Here is an 18638-nt window from a genome sequence, read left to right as displayed (position 1 = left end):
TTTCCCACGTGGAATGTTTCCCTCTATTATATTCTACATCTATATGGATACTCTGCAAAGCACACTGAAGTGCCTGGCACAAGGTTCATCGAACCACCTTCACAATTCTCTATTATTCTAATCTCGTATAGCGCATGGAAAGAACGAACACCTATCTCTTTCTGTAGGAGCTCTGATTTCCCTTATTTTATTGTGGTGATTCTTTCTCCTTATCTAGGTTGGTGTCAACAAAATATTTTTGCATTTGGAGGAGAAAGTTGGTGATTGGAATTTTGTGGGAATCATTTCTGTGACACTCTTCCCCATATTTCGCGATACTACAAAACATGCTGCCCTTCTTTGAACTTTTTCGATGTACTTTGTCAGTCCTATCTGGTAAGGATTCCACACTGTGCAGCAGTATTCTAAAAGAGGACAGACAAGCGTAGTGTAGGCAGTCTCCTAAGTACACCTGTTACATTTTCTGTGCCCTGCCTATAAAACACAGTCTTTGGTTAGCATTCCCCACAACATTTTCTGTGTGTCCCCACCCACTTAAGTTGTTCGTAATTGTAATACCTAGGTATTTAGTTGAATTTACGGATATTAGATTAGACTGATTTATCGTGTAACTGAAGTTTAACAAATTCCTTTTAGCACTCATGTGGATGACCTCACAATTTTCGTTATTTAGGGTCAACTGCCAATTTTCGCACCATTCAGATATCTTTCCTAAATCATTTTACAATTTGTTTTGGTCTTCTCATGACTTTATTAGTTGATAAATGACAGTGTCATCTGCAAACAACCTAAGATGGCTGCTCAGATTGTCTCCCAAATCGTTTACATAGATAATGAACAGCAAGAGCCTATAACACTACCTTGAGGAACACCAGAAATCACTTGTGTTTTACTCGATGACTTTCCATCAATTGCTATGAACTGTGACGTCTCCAACAGGACATCACAAATCCAGTCACATAACTGAGACGATATTCCATAAGCACACAATTTCACTACAAGCCGCTTGTGTGGTACAGTGTCAAAAGCCTTCCAGAAATCCAGAAATACAGAACTGATCTGAAATTCCTAGTCAAAAGCACTCAACACTTCATGTGAATAAAGAGCTACTTGTGTTTCACAGGAATGATGTTTTCTAAAACCATGTTGACTGTGTGTCAATAGACAGTTTTCTTTGAGGTCATTCATAATGTTCGAACACAATACATGTTAAAAATCCTGTTGCATATTGACTTTAATGATGTAGGCCTGTAATTTAGTGGATTACTCTTACTACCTTTCTTGAATATTGGTGTGACCTGTGCAACTTTCCATTCTTTGGGTACGGATCTTTCGTCGAGCGAACCGTTGTATATGATTGTTAAGTATGGAGCTAATGCATCAGCATTCCTTTCACTTTCATATGTGCATCTATCTCCAGTACTGAACATTTTGTCTACTGTAGATAATTCTGTCTCATAAATAATTACTTTTCCCATCTAAATTTTCCTTTTATGCAATTAAGTGTAATGTACAAATAGCTATAAAATTAAATAATTTTAAAACACTTTTTTGTTAAATCTTGCTTGTTTAATAAAAGAATCACTCATTCCGTAACTTCAGTTACACACCGATAACTACAGCAAAAAACTTTATTACTGCAGTTCCAGTTTACTGTCGTGTATTCACTATTTTTGAAGATCTCATGACAAATGATCAGAGTAGTGAGTATTATATTCAAATGTTTTATGTTATACTTTCTGACATGTTCCATATCCATGAGAATCTTCTCATTTTTGGGTCAATGAAATGAAAACTGAATCTTTTATAATCTTATCTCATACTTTTCACTGCCATCACACATGGTGGACAAGTTCAAACCCAAAGCACGGACTGTCCTCATGTCCAAGCTGAGTTCACTCCACCAAAATATGTCGGATCCGTGTTCACAAATTACAAGAACATCATGTTTGTAGGTCCCCTTGCCAGAAAGAGATTCATGCGTCATGGGATAGCACATTATTTACAGATGTGTTAATATTACTTAATCTCACATAGCTGTGCCTGGAAATGGCTATCCCACATCTAAGTAATGGTTTTGTAGAAGACAACAATGTCCCTCACTTCCACCTACTCCTTTTTCTATTGATTCATGGACCAATGCCTCGACGGTGAGGTCAGTGAAGGCACTGTACGTGAGACAACTGTAATGCATTCCTGAACCTCAAGGCTGCAGGAACAGCAACTTCGAATGAGACAACCTAAGTACAATTTCATCATGTGAGTGAATGCATAATGAAGATGCTTATAAAACTCCAATGGCATATACTACACGAAAGGCACTGCACATCCTAAAAAGGTTTACTGTTAAAATTCTGACAGTGTTCCTACAGTCGGACTCGGGCAACATATTAGTTCCCAGATTAGTAACTATGTGATGTCAACAAACCAATATCAAAATCAAAAACATGACAGAGACAGAAGTCTCAAGAAAAGATCACTAAGAACACAAAAAACATTAGTAATCTAGAAACTGACAAACTAATGGGACTTCACGATAAAAGGACTTTTTTGTGCAGGAATGCTGTAAACGTATTAAAAACTTGACAATATCAGACTACAGTAGGGAAGTTAGGGTTTTTATTGGGGATGTAAATGTAACAATGGAATGTGCAGTGCAACTTACAACCTAACCTACACCTTGGGCTACATTGCAGATCAGTCTGTCACCGCAATGCTCATTTAACAAAAATATCTTTTTGTCATGAAACATTTCTTGGGAATACGGAAATGTCCGATTCCTACCGTTTGCTTTGACCCATGATGTCATCAATATGGTAGAAATGGCTATTCTAAGCATCTCCAATATGGCTCCTATGGGATCACTACATACACACAGCAACAAACACGAAAATACATATAAATAAGACAATAACATTTCCCTCAAAAAATACAATCAAACTAACAGGACTACTACAGGAAATTGGGGGTTTTAGGGAGGGGACAAGCTAAATATCACAGTTAAAAAAGCACCACGATCCCAAAACACACAAGACGATGCAACAAAAAATAATTTACAAAATCTACAGAATCTGACACTTCCCTTGACCTGTATGGATCACCAGCAGCTGACGATACCAAAACACCAACGCTTATAGCAAAACTACGGAAATTGGAATCAAACATTTCCCTTGACCACAGATGACTGTACCGAAACACCTATGCCTACATATAAAAATATGAAAATTGGAATCGGTCATTTTCCTTGAGCTATACAGGTCAACTATAACTACTTATACAAAAAACCGACTCCTACAGCAACAAAAAACAAAACCAAAACCACAAAACCTCAAAACTTAAAAATTCAAACATCCCTTTGTAAAGTAAAACACATTCAATACACAAAACATCGCAACTCAAAGAAAAAGAAAAAAAAAAAAAAAACACAATTAGGCCCTACTTGCCGCCAACAAATTTCGGCCAGCCATCACACACACACACACACACACACACACACACACACACACACACAGAGAGAGAGAGAGAGAGAGAGAGAGAGAGAGAGAGAGAGAGAGGACATCATCAAACACAACAAGACAACATCTACAAGCACAACCAACTCAAACTCCGCGGCGTAATGACTTCACACACCACAACACCCTTACGTCATGGGTCAAAGCAGACGGGTGGAATATGAGGCTTCTGTGCACCCCATTTCTTGGTTTCTCCAGCTCACAACTGAACTGTCACTTTCCTATACAATCTAGACCTCAGTTTACGATACATTTCGGTCTGTTACTTCTATAAAACACATCTCAACAACAGTGTTGGCACTGGTCAAAGTAGAATAGTTGTATCGCAGTCTTCAACATACTCACCATTCCCACTAGATGTATATAGATCTAGTACAAAAAACAGTCAAGTCTACCACCAGCAACTACTAAATGACACATTGTAAACAAAACAGATCTACAGAAACAACATCTGCAGCTGAACACAAAAACAAAGATATCACATACGCCATCTACAAAACATACATCACCACCACAGAAATTTGCCAATGGCTCATGTTGTGCACTATATCCTCATTACCTCCCACATACACCTTACAAAATGTCCATGATAGTAAAATTAGATAAATTCAACACTGTATCAGCAGTTCTCCCATCTGTGCACCATTTAGAAGGGGTTAGGAGGTGCAATTGTAGTGGTACATGAAATACTCCGACAGCCAGAATGAAATTTTTATTCTTCAGAGGAGTGTGCACCGATATGAAACTTCCTGACACATTACAACTGTGGGTCGGACTGAGATTTGAACTTAGGACCTTTATCTTTTGCAGGAAAAAGCTTTACCGACTGCGCTACCCAAGCACGACTCACAATCCATACTTAAAACTTTACCTCCTCCAGTTCGAGTCTTGGTCTGGCACACAATTTTAATCCGTAAGGAAGTTTCATATAAGCACACACTCCACTGTAGATTGAAAATTTCATTCTGGATACATCCCCCAAGCTGTGGCTAAGTCATGTCTCTGCAATATCCCATCTTCCAGAAGTGCTCGTCTTGCACATTCTGCAGGAGAACTTCTGTGATGTTTGGAGACAGGAGACAAGGTACTGGCAGAAGTAAAGCTGTGAGGATGGGCTGAGTACGTAGCTCAATTGGTAGAGCACTTGTCCGTGAAAGGCAACGGTCCCAGAGTTCAAGTCTCAGTCCAGCACACGGTTTTAATCTGCCAGGAAGTTTCAAGTCAATGCACACTCTGCTGCAGAGTGAAAATTTCATTCTGGGAACAGCCCCCAGACTGTGGCTAAGCCACATCTCTACAATATCCTTTCTTCCAGTTGAAAGTTTGCAAGAGAGCTTCTGTGAAGTTTTGTAGGTAGGACATGAGGTACTGGCAGAAGCAAAGTTGTAAGGACAAGTTGTGAGTCATAGTTATGTAGCTCAGTCGGTGAAGCACTTCCCTGTGAAAGGCACAAGTCCCAGAGCTCGAGTCTGGGTCCATAACACAGTTTTAATCTGCCAGGAAATTTCATACTCTGACATTCATAGTTAGATAGATCTTAAAGTATAGATATTAATGGTTTCAATATCAATTACAATGAGAGGACAGGGTTTTGAAATATTTGAGAGCAGAAGGACTTCTCAAAAAAGGGCCACTCAGAGTTTCATACAGTAAAGTATCAGGAATGTTTCTGAAATGCAGCAGCTATTTGCTTATTTTCCAGTGACTTGCATGACCTTGAAGGCAGAGTTCAGGTAAATATACTGAAGCACCAAAGAAACTGGTATAGGCATGTGTATTCAAATACAGAAATAGGTAAACAGGCAGAATATGGCACTGCAGTCAGCAACGCCTATGTAAGACAAGAAGTGTCTGGTGCAGTTGTTAGATTGGTTACTGCTGCTACAATGACAGGTTATCAAGATTTCAGCGAGTTTGAATGTGGTGTTAGAGTCGGCACACAAGTGATGGCACACTGTATCTCCAAGGTAGCGATGATGTGGGGATTTTCCCCGTACGACCATTTCACAAATGTACCGTGAATATCAGGAATCCGGTAAAACATCAAATCTCCAACACTGCTGAGGTCGGAAAGAGATTCGGCAAGAACAGGACCAATGGCAACTGAAGAGAATCACTCAAAGTGACAGAAGCACAACACTTATGCAAACTGCTGCAGGTTTCAATGGTGGGCCATCATCTGGTGTCAGCGTGCGAACCATTCACCGAAACATCATCAATATGGGCTTTCAAAGTTGAAGGGCCACACGTGTAGCCTTGATGAATGCATGACAGAAAGCTTTACACCTCGCCTGGGCCCATTACATTGACAATAAACTGTTTATGCCTATAAACATGTTACCTAGTCTGACGAGTCTCATTTCAAATTGTACCAAGCGGATGGACATGAACGGCTATGGAGACAACCTCATGAATCCATGCATCCTTAATGTCAGCAGGGGACTGTTCAAGCTGGTGGACACTCTGTAATGGTGTGGGGCATGTGCAGTGGAGTGATTGGGATACAGCTAGACAGGTGACACACATGTAAGCATTCTGTCTGATGACCTGCATCCATGCATGTCCATTGTGCATTCCAACAGACTTCGGCGATTCCAGTAGGACAATGTGACACCCCACACATCCAGAATTGCTGCAGGAACACTATTCTGAGTTTAAACACTTTCGTTGCCATCAAATTCCCCAGACATTAACGTTATTAAGCATTTGTGGGATGTGCTGCAATGTGCTGTTCAAAAGGTATCTCCACCCCCTCGTACTCTTACAGATTTATGGAAAGTCCTGCTGGATTAATGGTGTCAATTCCCTCCAGCACTACTTCAGACATTAGTTGAGTCCATGCCACATCACATTGTGGCACTTCTGCATGCTCACAGGGGGTACTACACAATATTAGGCAGGTGTACCAGTTGCTTTGGCTTCTCAGTGTGTATGTAACAAACAGTCCAGAATATTTATTCAAATACTAGCCTGACTGGTTTTTATTCATTATCAGTATGCCAATGCTCACCACTCCCCCTCCCCCCCTGTGTCTCAACAGTTTACACTGCTTACAGGCATATAATACATTTCCAGTAATCTTCCGATGCTTCATTTTCGACCATCTTGTTGCTCACTTCTCCGTGTTTTACGTTGGTTTCAGTTGTCATTTACATTTTGTTTGCTGAGATTCCTTTATCAGAAGTGTCTTTACAGTCATAACAAGGGCTATTACTGGAGACATTCACTATCTATCCCCCCCCCCCTCCCCCGACACACCCAACCAATAATCCAATAGTCTCTCTCTATTCCTTTTACTGTGTTCCTTCCTTACATAAACACTATCATTAAATCATTAAAGCCAAAGCTGATCTCCCCTCCACCAATGGAAATTAGGGGGAAAATCTAGAGACGGGGGCGGGGGGGGGGGGGGGGGGGGATGAAACATGTATAATAGACTTTCTTGTTATTAAACTAACTTATTTTCAGTAAGAGATCTGCATGTCAGGTAAAACCAAACAGGAAGTGCAACTGTTAAGACACTGGCCTTAAATTTGGGAGGATGGAGGCTCATGCTTTGCTCAGACATCCTGATTTGTGTTTTCCATAGTTTTCTTAAATTGCTTGAGTCAAATGCTGAAACAGTTCCTACAACAAGGTTATGGCCTCTCATTAAATATGTGTATACTAACATGTCTGTAAACAAGATTCATGTTTTTCCTTCTATTAAGCTGACAAACCTTGTATCATTTTAAAATCACTATCAGACACAAACACTTATATCAATGTACAATTAAAGAAAATAATAATCCCTATGGAAATGAGTACATCTGAGTAACAAATTTGACAATATGATATTAGCATGAAACCTTATATCAATTCCACAACGTTCCACCCATGCGCTGTACAATTTCTCAAGACAAGTTTTTAGCTGATGCTATTGTTTCCATACAAAATCATATATTAATCTATTTCTGAAATCAAATAAATGGTGTACAGCTTCAAAACAAATATCCATAGCCAAGACTACAAATCACTTCATGACTTGATTAAAAACTAAATTATGAGATGCATATCATATAGCCCTTTTGTACCGTTAAAATATTCTGGAGGTAAAATAGCATCCAAACGGATCTCTGGGAGAAGCTGGTATTCAATGAGCAGGAGTGTGGAATATTAGGTCCCTTATGGTAGTGAGGATGGTCAATTAGAAACAGGAAATACGTTGAAGTTAGATACAGTTAGAATTAGTGAAGTGTGGTGGCAAGAGTAACAGGCTCTCTGGTCAGATGAGTAAAAGGTTATAAACACAAAATCATATAGGGGTAATGTGGAAGTAACTCATGTAATGAATAGTGGAAATGCTGAGTCACAGATAGGCACAACAAAAAGACTTTCACAAAATGAGCTTCCAACCAACAAGGCCATTGTGGAAAACACACACACACACACACACACACACACACACACACACACACACGCACGCAACTCATACACATTACCACAGTCTCTGGCAGCTGAAGCCAGACTACAAGCAGCAGTGCATGATGGGAGAGGCAAACTGGGTGGGGGTGAGGAGGAGGCTGGGGTGGGGTGGGGTGGGAGGGGGAAGTATGGCAGGGTAGGTATGGGGGACAGTAAAGTGCTGCTAGTGGAAGTGTAAATCCAGTGTACGGCAATGGGCACCCGCATGGCACCACCCTATACCAACATATTCATGGGCCATCTACAGGAATCCTTCCTAAACATTCAGAATTCCGAACCCCTCACATGGTTCTGATTCACGGATGACATCTTCATGATGATACGTATATAGCTTCTTTTCTGTGTTTACTTCATAGATTCTTACTTAAATTGCGTGAGAGTTTCGTATAGGAGGTGTAATTTCAAGTTTTAGTCACTGTAATCGTAAATTCAGGCAGATTGTAGTGCAGTCGGTAGGCATTTGTACAGGTTAGTTCATACATTCTTTGCGTGTTTCCCTTGCATTATCTAGGCACGGACTCATGTTTCAGTAACTGTTGTTCAACATCGATTAGAATGGACAGGGACTGTGATTGCTGTGTTCGGATGAGGGCTGAGTTGGCATCCCTTCGCTCATAGCTGCAGGCGGCGCTGACTTTGGTCGCACAGCTTGAGGCTGTTGCCAATGGGCACCACTGTGGGGAGCCGGACTTGGGTATCACGGGAATGTCAACCTTGTCCCGTCTGTCCCCAGATCGGTCTGCCGCTGTGGTTGCCCCAGTTGCTGCCCGCAGTGGGGCTGAGCCCTCGCCTGTGGTTGATTGGGAGGTCATTCCAAGGTGTAGCAGGCAGCGAAAGATGTCCCCAGAGGCTAGGCTGATCAGAAAGTCTCCCCGGTGTGTCTGACAAACAGGTTTCAGGTACTGTCTCTGGCTGAGCCAGATGCAGCTGCTGCCCCCGAGGATGATTCTCAGCCTTCAAGGTCCGGGCAATCGCAGAGGGTGGGCTTATTGACAGTTGGAAGCTCCAATGTTAGGCGCATAATGGGGCCCCTTAGGGATATGGCAGCTAAGGAGGGGAAGAAATCCATTGTGCATTCCAGGTGGGATCATTCCTGATGTAGAAAGGGTCCTTCCGGATGCCATGAAGAGCACAGGGTGCAGCCAGCTGCAGGTGGTGCACATGTCGGCACTAATGACGTGCGTCACTTTGGATCTGAGAAAATTCTCTCTAGATTCCAGCGGTTATCTGATTTGGTGAAGGCTGCTGGTCTTGCTTACGAGATGAAGGCAGAGCTCACCATCTGCAGCATCACTGACAGAACCGACTGCGGACCTTTGGTGCAGAGGTGGGTGGAGGGTCTGAATCACAGGCTCAGACGTTTTTGCGACCGTGTTGGCTGCAGATTCTTTGACTTGCGCCATAGGGTGGTGGGGTTTCGGGTTCCGCTGAATAGACCAGGAGTTCACTACACTCAGCTGGTGGCTACATGGGTAGCAGAGGCTGTGTGGCGTGGACTGGGCGGTTTTTTAGGTTAGAAGGCCTCGAGAAAGTACTGGGTGGGCTGCAATATCAATGGGTGCATGGCAAATATAGGACGTGCTTGGATCAAGGAACAGTCGGAATTGTAGTTGTAAATTGTTGAAGTTGTGCTGGGAAAGTCCCTGAGCTTCAAGCGCTAATAGAAAGCACAGAAGCTGAAATCTTTACAGGTACAGAAAGCTGGCTAAAGCCTGAAATAAGTTCTGCAGAAATTTTTACGAAGTCTCAGATGGTGTTCAGGAAAGATAGATTAGGCAGAATTGGTGGTGGAGTGTTTGTGCCTGTCAGTAGTGGTTTATCTTGTAGTGAAGTCGAAGTAGATACTCCGTGCGAATTGGTATGGGTGGAGGTTATACTTAACAGCCGAACAAAGTTAATAATTGGCTCCTTCTACCGACCCCCAGACTCCGATGATACAGTTGCTGAACAGTTCAGAGAAAATTTGAGTCTCGTAACAAATAAATACCCCACTCATACAGTTATAGTTGGTGGGGACTTCAACCTTCCCTCGATATGTTGGCAAAAATACTTGTTCAAAACCGGTGGTAGGCAGAAAACATCTTCCGAGATTGTCCTAAATGCTTTCTCCGAAAATTATTTCGAGCAGTTAGTCCACGAACCCACACGAATTGTAAATGGTTGCGAAAACACACTTGACCTCTTAGCCACAAACAATCCAGAGCTAATAGAGAGCATCATGACTGATACAGGGATTAGTGATCACAAGGATGTTATAGCTAAGCTCAATACCCTTTCTTCCAAATCCACCAGAAACAAATGCAAAATAATTTTATTTAAAAAAGCGGATAAAGAGTCACTAGAAGCCTTCCTAAGAGACAATCTCCATTCCTTCCGAACTGGCTATGCAAATGTAGACGAGATGTGGCTCAAATTCAAAGATATAGTAGCAACAGCAATTGAGAGATTCATACCTCATAAATTGGTAAGAGATGGAACTGATCCCCCATGGTACACAAATCAGGTCTGAACGCTGTTGCAGAGGCAACGGAAAAAGCATGCGAAGTTCAGAAGAACGCGAAATCCCAAAGATTGGCTAAAATTTAAAGACACGCGAAATTTGGCACGGACTTCAATGCGAGATGCCTTTAATAGGTTCCACAATGAAACATTGTTTCAAAATTTGGTAGAAAATTCGAAGAAATTCTGGTCGTATGTAAAGTACACAAGCGGCAAGACTCAGTCAATACCTTCGCTGTGCAGTGCCGATGGTACTGTTACCGACGACTGTGCCGCTAAAGCGAAGTTATTGAACGCAGTTTTCCGAAATTCCTTCACCAGGGAAGACGAATGGAATATTCCAGAATTTGAAACACGAACAGCTGCTAGCATTAGTTTCTTAGAAGTAGATACCTTAGGGGTTGCGAAGCAACTCAAATCGCTTGATACAGGCAAGTCTTCAGGTCCAGATTGCATACCGATTAGGTTCCTTTCAGATTACGCTGATACAATAGCTCCCTACTTAGCAATCATATACAACCGCTCACGCACCAATATATCTGTACCTGCAGATTGGAAAATTGCGCAGGTCGCACCGGTGTTTAAGAAGGTTAGTAGGAGTAATCCATCGAACTACAGACCTATATCATTGACGTTGGTTTGCACTAGGGTTTTGGAGCATATACTGTATTCAAACATTATGAATCACCTCGAAGGAATGATCTATTGATACGTAATCAGCATGGTTTCAGGAAACATCGTTCTTGTGCAACGCAACTAGCTCTTTATTCGCATGAAGTAATGGTCGCTATCGATAGAGGATCTAAAGTTGATTCCGTATTTCTAGATTTCTAGAAATCTTTTGACACCGTTCCTCACAAGCGACTTCCAATCAAGCTGCGGGCCTATGGGGTACCGTCTCAGTTGCGCGACTGGATTCATGATTTCCTGTCAGGAAGGTCGCAGTTCGTAGTAATAGACGGCAAATCATCGAGTAAAACTGAAGTGATATCAGGTGTTCCCCAGGGAAGCGTCCTGGGACCTCTGCTGTTCCTGTTCTATATAAATGACCTGGATGACAATCTGAGCAGTTCTCTTAGGTTGTTCCCAGATGATGGTGCAATTTACCATCTAGTAAGGTCATCCGAAGACCAGTATCAGCTGCAAAGTGTTTTAGAAAAGATTGCTGTATGGTGTGGCAGGTGGCAGTTGGCGCTAAATAACGAGAGGTGAGGTGATCCACATGAGTTCCAAAAGAAATCTGATGGAATTCGATTACTCAATAAATAGTACAATTCTCAAGGCTGTCAATTCAACTAAGTACCTGGGTGTTAAAATTACGAACAACTTCAGTTGAAAAGACCACATAGATAATATTGTGGGGAAGGCAAGCCGAAGGTTGCATTTCATTGGCATGACACTTAAAAGATGCAACAAGTCCACTAAAGAGACAGCTTACACTACACTCGTTCGTCCTCTGTTAGAATATCGCCGCGCGGTGTGGGATCCTTACCAGGTGGGATTGACTGAGGACATCAAAAGGGTGCAAAAAAGGGGAGCTCATTTTTTATTATCACGTAATAGGGGAGAGAGTGTGGCAGATATGATACGTGAGTTGGGATGGAAGTGATTAAAGCAAAGACGTATCTCGTCGCGGCGAGCTCTATTTACGAAATTTCAGTCACCAACTTTCTCTTCCGAATGCGAAAATATTTTGTTGAGCCCAACCTACATACGTAGGAATGATCATCACAATAAAATAAGAGAAATCAGAGCTCGAACAGAAGGGTTTAGGTGTTCGTTTCTCCCGCGCGCTGTTTGGGAGTGGAATGGTAGAGAGATGGTATGATTGTGGTTCGATGAACCCTCTGCCAAGCACTTAAATGTGAATTGCAGAGTAATCGTGTAGATGTAGATGAGAGTGAGGACACCATATCCAGGTTCCTCCTGAACATCAACACATTCCCTCCCCCCAATTCTCTTCACCTGGTCCTACTCAACCCAACAAGTCGCCATCCTCGATGTTGACCTCCAACTCTAAGATTAGTACCTCTCTCCATATCAAACCTACCAACAATCAGCAATACCTCCACTTCGATAGCTGCCACCCATTCCACACCAAGAAGTCACTTCCATACAACCTAGCCACCTGTGGCCATCACATGCAATGATGGGCGACCCTCCTTGAAATATACCGAGGGTCTCACCGATGACTTCACAGACCTTAATTACCCTCCCAATGCTGTACAAAAAAAGATCTCCTGTGCCTTACCCTTCCAGTACTCACCACCTCACAAAGTATCACCGCCCATCAATAGAGGAGCATTCCTCTCATGATTCAGTACGACCCAAGACTGGAGCAACTGAATAACATGCTTCTCCATGGTTTCGACTCCCTCTCATTGTGCCCTGAAATGAGAAATGTCCTACCCACTATCCTTCCCACTCTTTCCACAGTTGTATTCCGCCACCCACCGAACCTACACAATACCGTCATCCATCCCTACACAACTTCCACTTCCAACCCCTTGCCTCATGGCACATATCCCTGTAATAGACCTAGATGCAAGACCTGTCCCATAGATCCTCCCACCGTCACTTAATCCAGTCCAGTCACAAACATCACCTATCTCATCAAAGGCAGGGCTACCTCTGAAACCAGTCATGTGATCTACAAGTTAAGCTGCAACCACTGTGCTGCATTCTACATATGCATAACAAGCAACAAGCTGTCTATCTGCATGATTGGCCACCGACAAACCGTTGCCGAGAAAAAACTGGCCAATCTGTTGCTGAGCACACCGCTCAACACAACATTCTTCATTTCAATGACTGCTTCACAACCTGTGCCATCTGGATTCTTTTTCTGAACTATGCAGGTGGGAACTCTCCCTGCAATATATCCTATGTTCCCGTAACCCCCCTGGCCTCAACCTCCATTAGTCATTGTCCTTACCCAGCTAGCTCCTTCCCTGTTCCCATTCCAGAATCACACAGCTCTCTTTCCACCAACACACCCAGTCTTTTTACTTCTTTTCTGCTACCCTCCTCTCTCCCCCGTCCTACGTCTAACTTCCCGACTGTACCTAACTGCCCTAACCTCTCTCCACATCATCCCCTGCATGCTTCCACTAGCAGCACTTTACCATCTCCCACCCCTACCCTCTCATCCCTCCCTCTCCCCACACCAGTCTTCTCCTTATCCCCACCCGGTTGCCTCTCCCATCATGTGCTGCTGCACATAGTCTTGCTTCAGCTGCCAGAGACTGTGGTCATGTGTGTGTGAGTTGTGTTTGCGTGTGCATGGTCTACTTTTGACAACGGCCTTGTTGGGTGAAAGCTCATTTTGTGACAGTCTTTTTGTTGTGGCCATTTGTGACTCAGCATCACCACTATATGGGGAGTAGCAATTATACTTTTCATGGTATTGTTACTTCAATCCTGGATTTTCAGTTGTTTCATTTAATGAATAAAAATATAGGAACGAAAATGAGCTACTACAAACAGCATTGTGAATGCTTTCTTGTAGCCAAGATGCGCACAAAGCCAATAAACATCATAGCAGTACAGATTTGTCAACTAGCTTCCTTGACTGAGGAGCCAAAGAATGTACAGCGATACAGAAGTAATTATCCAGATAGTTAAGACAGATGAAAATTTAATTGCGATGGGGGACTCGAATTCAATAGTAGGAAAAGGAGATGGAAATATTGCACGTGACTGTAAACTGGGGAAAGGAATGATTGAGGGAGCCACCTTGAAGAATTTTGCACAATGCAGGAGGATCTATGGGACAGGTCTTGCATTTCCACGAACAATACGAGACTGGAATAGAAGGGAGAACTGATAGAGGTACTCAGGGTACCCTCCGTCAGGTGGCTTGCGGAGTATGGATGTAGATAATCATTACTAACACATGGTTTAAGAATCGTGAACGAAGGTTGTACACATGGAAATGATATGGAGATACTGGAAGGTTTCAGGTTGGTAATATAATGGTAAGAAAGAGATTTCTGAACCAGATTCTAAGCTGAAAGACATTTCCAGTAGCAGATGTGGGCTCTGGCTACAATTTATTCATTATGAACAGTATATTAAGTATTTGCAAAAAGATAGGAAATTTAGAGTTGGGACTCATTAGTTAAAAGAAACAGAGTTTGTTCAGTGTTTCAGAGGGAGCATTTGGGCAACATTTGACTGGAACAGAGGAAAAAAATATAGCAGAAGAAGAATAGATACCTTTGAGAGATGAAATAGTGAAGGCAGCTGATGGTCAAGTAGGTAAAAAGACACAACCTACATGAAACTCTTGGACAACACAGGAGCTACTGAATTTCACTGACAAAAGTAGACAATATAAAAAAAATCCAGCAAATGAAGCAGGCAGCAGTGAAGACAGATGACTTGAAAAATGGGACTGGCAGAAAGTGCAAAATGTCTATGAAGGAATTGCTAGAGGGTAAATGCAAGCATTTATAACCAGGGGAAAGATAGATGCTGCCCACAGGAAGATTGAATTGATCTTAGGGGGAAAAAAAGAAAGAAAAAGAAACTGCATGAATATCAAGTGCTAATATGGCAAGTCAGTACAAACGAAAGAAGGAAAAGCTGAATGTAGAAGTAATACTTCGAGAGGATCTACAAGGGAAGTGAACTCTAAGGCAATTTCATAGAAAGGGAAGAGGATATAGATGAATATGACATGAATGAACACCAGAAATTTAAGTCTAAATGGTGTTGCAGACAAAATTCCCTTAGAATTGCTGACATCTTTGTCAGAGTCAGCCATAACAAAATTTCTGCATCTCCTGTGCAAGATATGTAAAACAGGAGAAATACTCTCAGACTTCAAGAAGAATGTAATAATTCAAGCTACAAATAAAGTAAGTGCAGACAGGTGTGAATGCTACCCAACATTTAATAACGCATGGCTGCAAAATATTGACACAAATTATTTATGGTAGTGATGTTCAATTTTTGGGGCACTCAACTGCATGGTTATCACCGCCCATACAAAGTCCCAACTCAACGCAGTCCAATCTCTCCACATTCATGAATGATGATGAAATGACACGAACAACACAAACACCCAGTCCCCATGCAGAGGAAATCCCCAATCCGGCAGGGAATCTAACCCGGGACCCCGTGATCCAGAGGCAGCAATGCTAGCCATTAGACCAGAGTTGCAGACAATTATTTATGGGAGAATAGAAAAATTGGTAGAAGCCAACCTTGGGAAAATCTGTTTTAAAGTAGGAACATGTGCTGGAATATTGACCCTATGACTTATATTAGAAGGCACGTTAAAGAAATGCAAATACACACTTTTAGCATTTGTAGATACTGAAAACACTTTTGACAATGGAGATTGGAATACATTCTTGGAAATTGTTAAGATAGCATGGATAAAATCCAGGGAGCAAATGGTTACAGACAGCTCATACAGAAACCAGATTGCAATTATAAGAGGCAAAGGACATGAAAATGATACAATAATTGTGAAGAGAATGAGACAGGGTTGTAGCTTATCCCCGATGTTATTAAATCTCTACACTGAAGAAGCAGTAAAGGAAACTTGAAAAAGGAATTAAAATGCAGGGAGAAGCAATAAAAACTTCGAAATTTGCTGAGACAGTAATAAAGACAGCAAAGAACTTGAAATAGCAACTGCACAAAATGGATAGTAGGCCTATCTTGAAAAATAGGTTGTAAAATGAACATCAACAAAAGTTAAATAGAGGTAATGGAACATAGTCAAACAATCTGAGCATGCCAAGGAATTAGATTAGGAACTGACACACAACAAGTAATATATGAGTTTGCTATTTGGGCAGTAAAATAACATGGTGCGCAACATAGAGGAGCTACAATATGCAGACTAGCTGTAACAAGGAAAGTACTTCTGAAAAAGAGGAATAAAGATGAATTTGTTAACACTGAATACAAATGTCCTGTTAGGACCACATGATAGGCTAGTGTGAAGAACTGCATCAGACTCATGTTTGGACTGGAGACCACAACACCACTAACTGCACTGAAATAAATATGCCAGTTTTTTTAATGGAACTCTACCCAACACCATCACATCTATGGATAATTGTCAGCCAGAAGCCAAAGACTAATGAATAGTTACATACATAAAATTATGTACTTGCATTAATTCATAAGAATGTCACCAGTATGTGAATAATTTAAAAATTTGAAATTTCCAGTCACGTAAAAGAAGGCAATGAATCACTGAGATAACCCGTAATAAAACATGCTCTATAACAAACAAAAATAAATATGGTATAATTTTTCCAAGGAAGAGAAGTTCCCTACCTGTGTTAAGAATGTGAACATCCATTGGACGCTTCCTCTGGTAGTTCTCCCCCGTGCAGTAACCACCAAAGGAGTAAATCTTATCAAGAACAACAACAGCTGCATGATTAACTCGTCTTGGTCCACCTTCTAAGTGTACTGTCCAATACATTCTGTAAGCTAAAATGCCAAAGTCTTTTCTCAGGATAAACCACAATCCAACTTAAAAAAAGGCAGAACTTGATTATTAAGGTCCCTCACCACTGTAGCTGACTAACGTACAATATGTTGCAGTTTATAATGAGCAGGCTTTAAGTGTCACAAACATTACTACCATCCAAGCGTCAACACTACTGGAGTAACATATATAATCTACTTTTCCCTTTTTGTAGTCGAGCCTTTGATAAAAATACCCATCGGATTGATCTGCACCTCACGAATTACTTCTTAAAAGTATTTAAACAATTCGTTGGGAAAATCAAATGCTTACTAAAAAATACAATCTTCTAAAGAAGGGATCAAACAAGCGCAGTTTAACATGTACGTTGGCGTATTTATACGGGGAGAAATTACGCATTAACGCTGTGATATACCATATAATAGCGGAATAATTTTTGTTTGCAAACATTTGCGGCGAAAGAACTGACAACAGCAGTCATTGAAACAACAGCAGCTTATTTACGGCGGAATCAAATGGGTCCTTCGTAATGACTATGTTCGATACATAGCAGAGTAAGGTTATATTACATATCGTTCTCTAAAAACATCAAGAATGTGCACAAACTCAACGGAACACATTTAAAAACCACACCAAAACTTATTTAATGTTGTCTATGCCAGTTTAAAACTTCACGAAATATTCCTTGTACCCTTACGCATAAACTCGACAACATTGTTTTGCTTTCTCTATGGAACAGATCTGTGACAGACGATACCTTGGATATGGGGAATCGAGGATGCCATTTATCCAGTTACTGCAGTCAACTGCTGTCGCTTTTTGTGATACTAGACCATAATAACTCATAAATTTATTTACTTATTGTCATTTGTAGTTAGCTTGCGCAATTTCGCTAATTTCATGATTTTTCTTTCTAGTTCTAGTGCATTTGCCACGCGCAACACGCAGGCAAAGATTATTTACATCGTTAAGTTGGAAAACTATAGAATTTTCTTGTTCTCAAAAATAGTGAATAGTTATAGTTTTTTCAGGACTCACTAAGCATTGTAAATTTGTTTCACTCTTCTTCTCAACGTTTATCAACACACTTTTTCCCGTTTAAGAAAATACAGAAGCGTACCCATGGGCTTTTACAACAGTCGAAAGTAAATTTTTTATTTCGAAACAATTTACCACAATGGCCGTATTCATTCTGCTATAATGAAGATCGCATTCACATAGTCACACTATTTGCGCATTTCTCATTACAATCGATTGATGTGCAAATTATTAATAATATCATATAACACGAGTGTTAAAGCATGACCTATGTACATCTTCCTTATGGTAAAGCGGCCTGTGTAGTAATGTTGTAAAATTATCTTATGCATTTAAGAGAATATATATTTACATGTTTAGAACTAGTTAAGTATTAACTTGCGAGTGAAAACGTGTTTCAGATTTTCGACTTGCGACACTCCCTAAATGACCATTTCACTTAGAATCTGTGGAAGAAACATTTTCATATCTCTTCTTTCTAATTACGGATTATTTATTTTATGTGACATTTTCTACATCTCTGAGGACAACTATGGATAGGTGAAAAGAAAAGTATAGTCTATCTATTTATACAACATCACTGATACTCGTATAGGAATTACGGATCATTCATGGAGTGGCAGTGATTGTGTCAGTGTTTCCAGATCGTAAAAAATTTTTCGGAATGT

General features: G+C 41.1%; 1 protein-coding gene across 4 annotated transcripts in view; it reads right to left on the bottom strand.

Moving 5' to 3' along the window:
- LOC126091883 (kelch domain-containing protein 3) overlaps window positions 1–17811 on the bottom strand; it is a 124173-nt gene extending 106362 nt beyond the window's left edge. Inside the window, exons 1-2 of one of the 4 annotated variants that reach the window (XM_049907166.1) lie at window positions 17690–17811; window positions 16776–16934 (exon numbers count right to left, since the gene is read on the bottom strand). In XM_049907166.1, the coding sequence (XP_049763123.1) occupies window positions 16776–16934; window positions 17690–17717 (187 nt within the window). In that variant the 5' untranslated portion in view covers window positions 17718–17811. Of the gene's footprint in view, window positions 1–16775; window positions 16950–17015; window positions 17656–17689 lie in introns of those variants that run through there. The other 3 variants (XM_049907168.1, XM_049907167.1, XM_049907169.1) reach the window with 3 other exon arrangements.
- Window positions 17812–18638: the final 827 nt, after the last annotated feature.

Source organism: Schistocerca cancellata, chromosome 7, assembly GCF_023864275.1.
Source record: "Schistocerca cancellata isolate TAMUIC-IGC-003103 chromosome 7, iqSchCanc2.1, whole genome shotgun sequence".
Classification (NCBI taxonomy): domain Eukaryota; kingdom Metazoa; phylum Arthropoda; class Insecta; order Orthoptera; family Acrididae; genus Schistocerca; species Schistocerca cancellata.
This window is presented reverse-complemented; position numbering and strand designations above follow the sequence as displayed.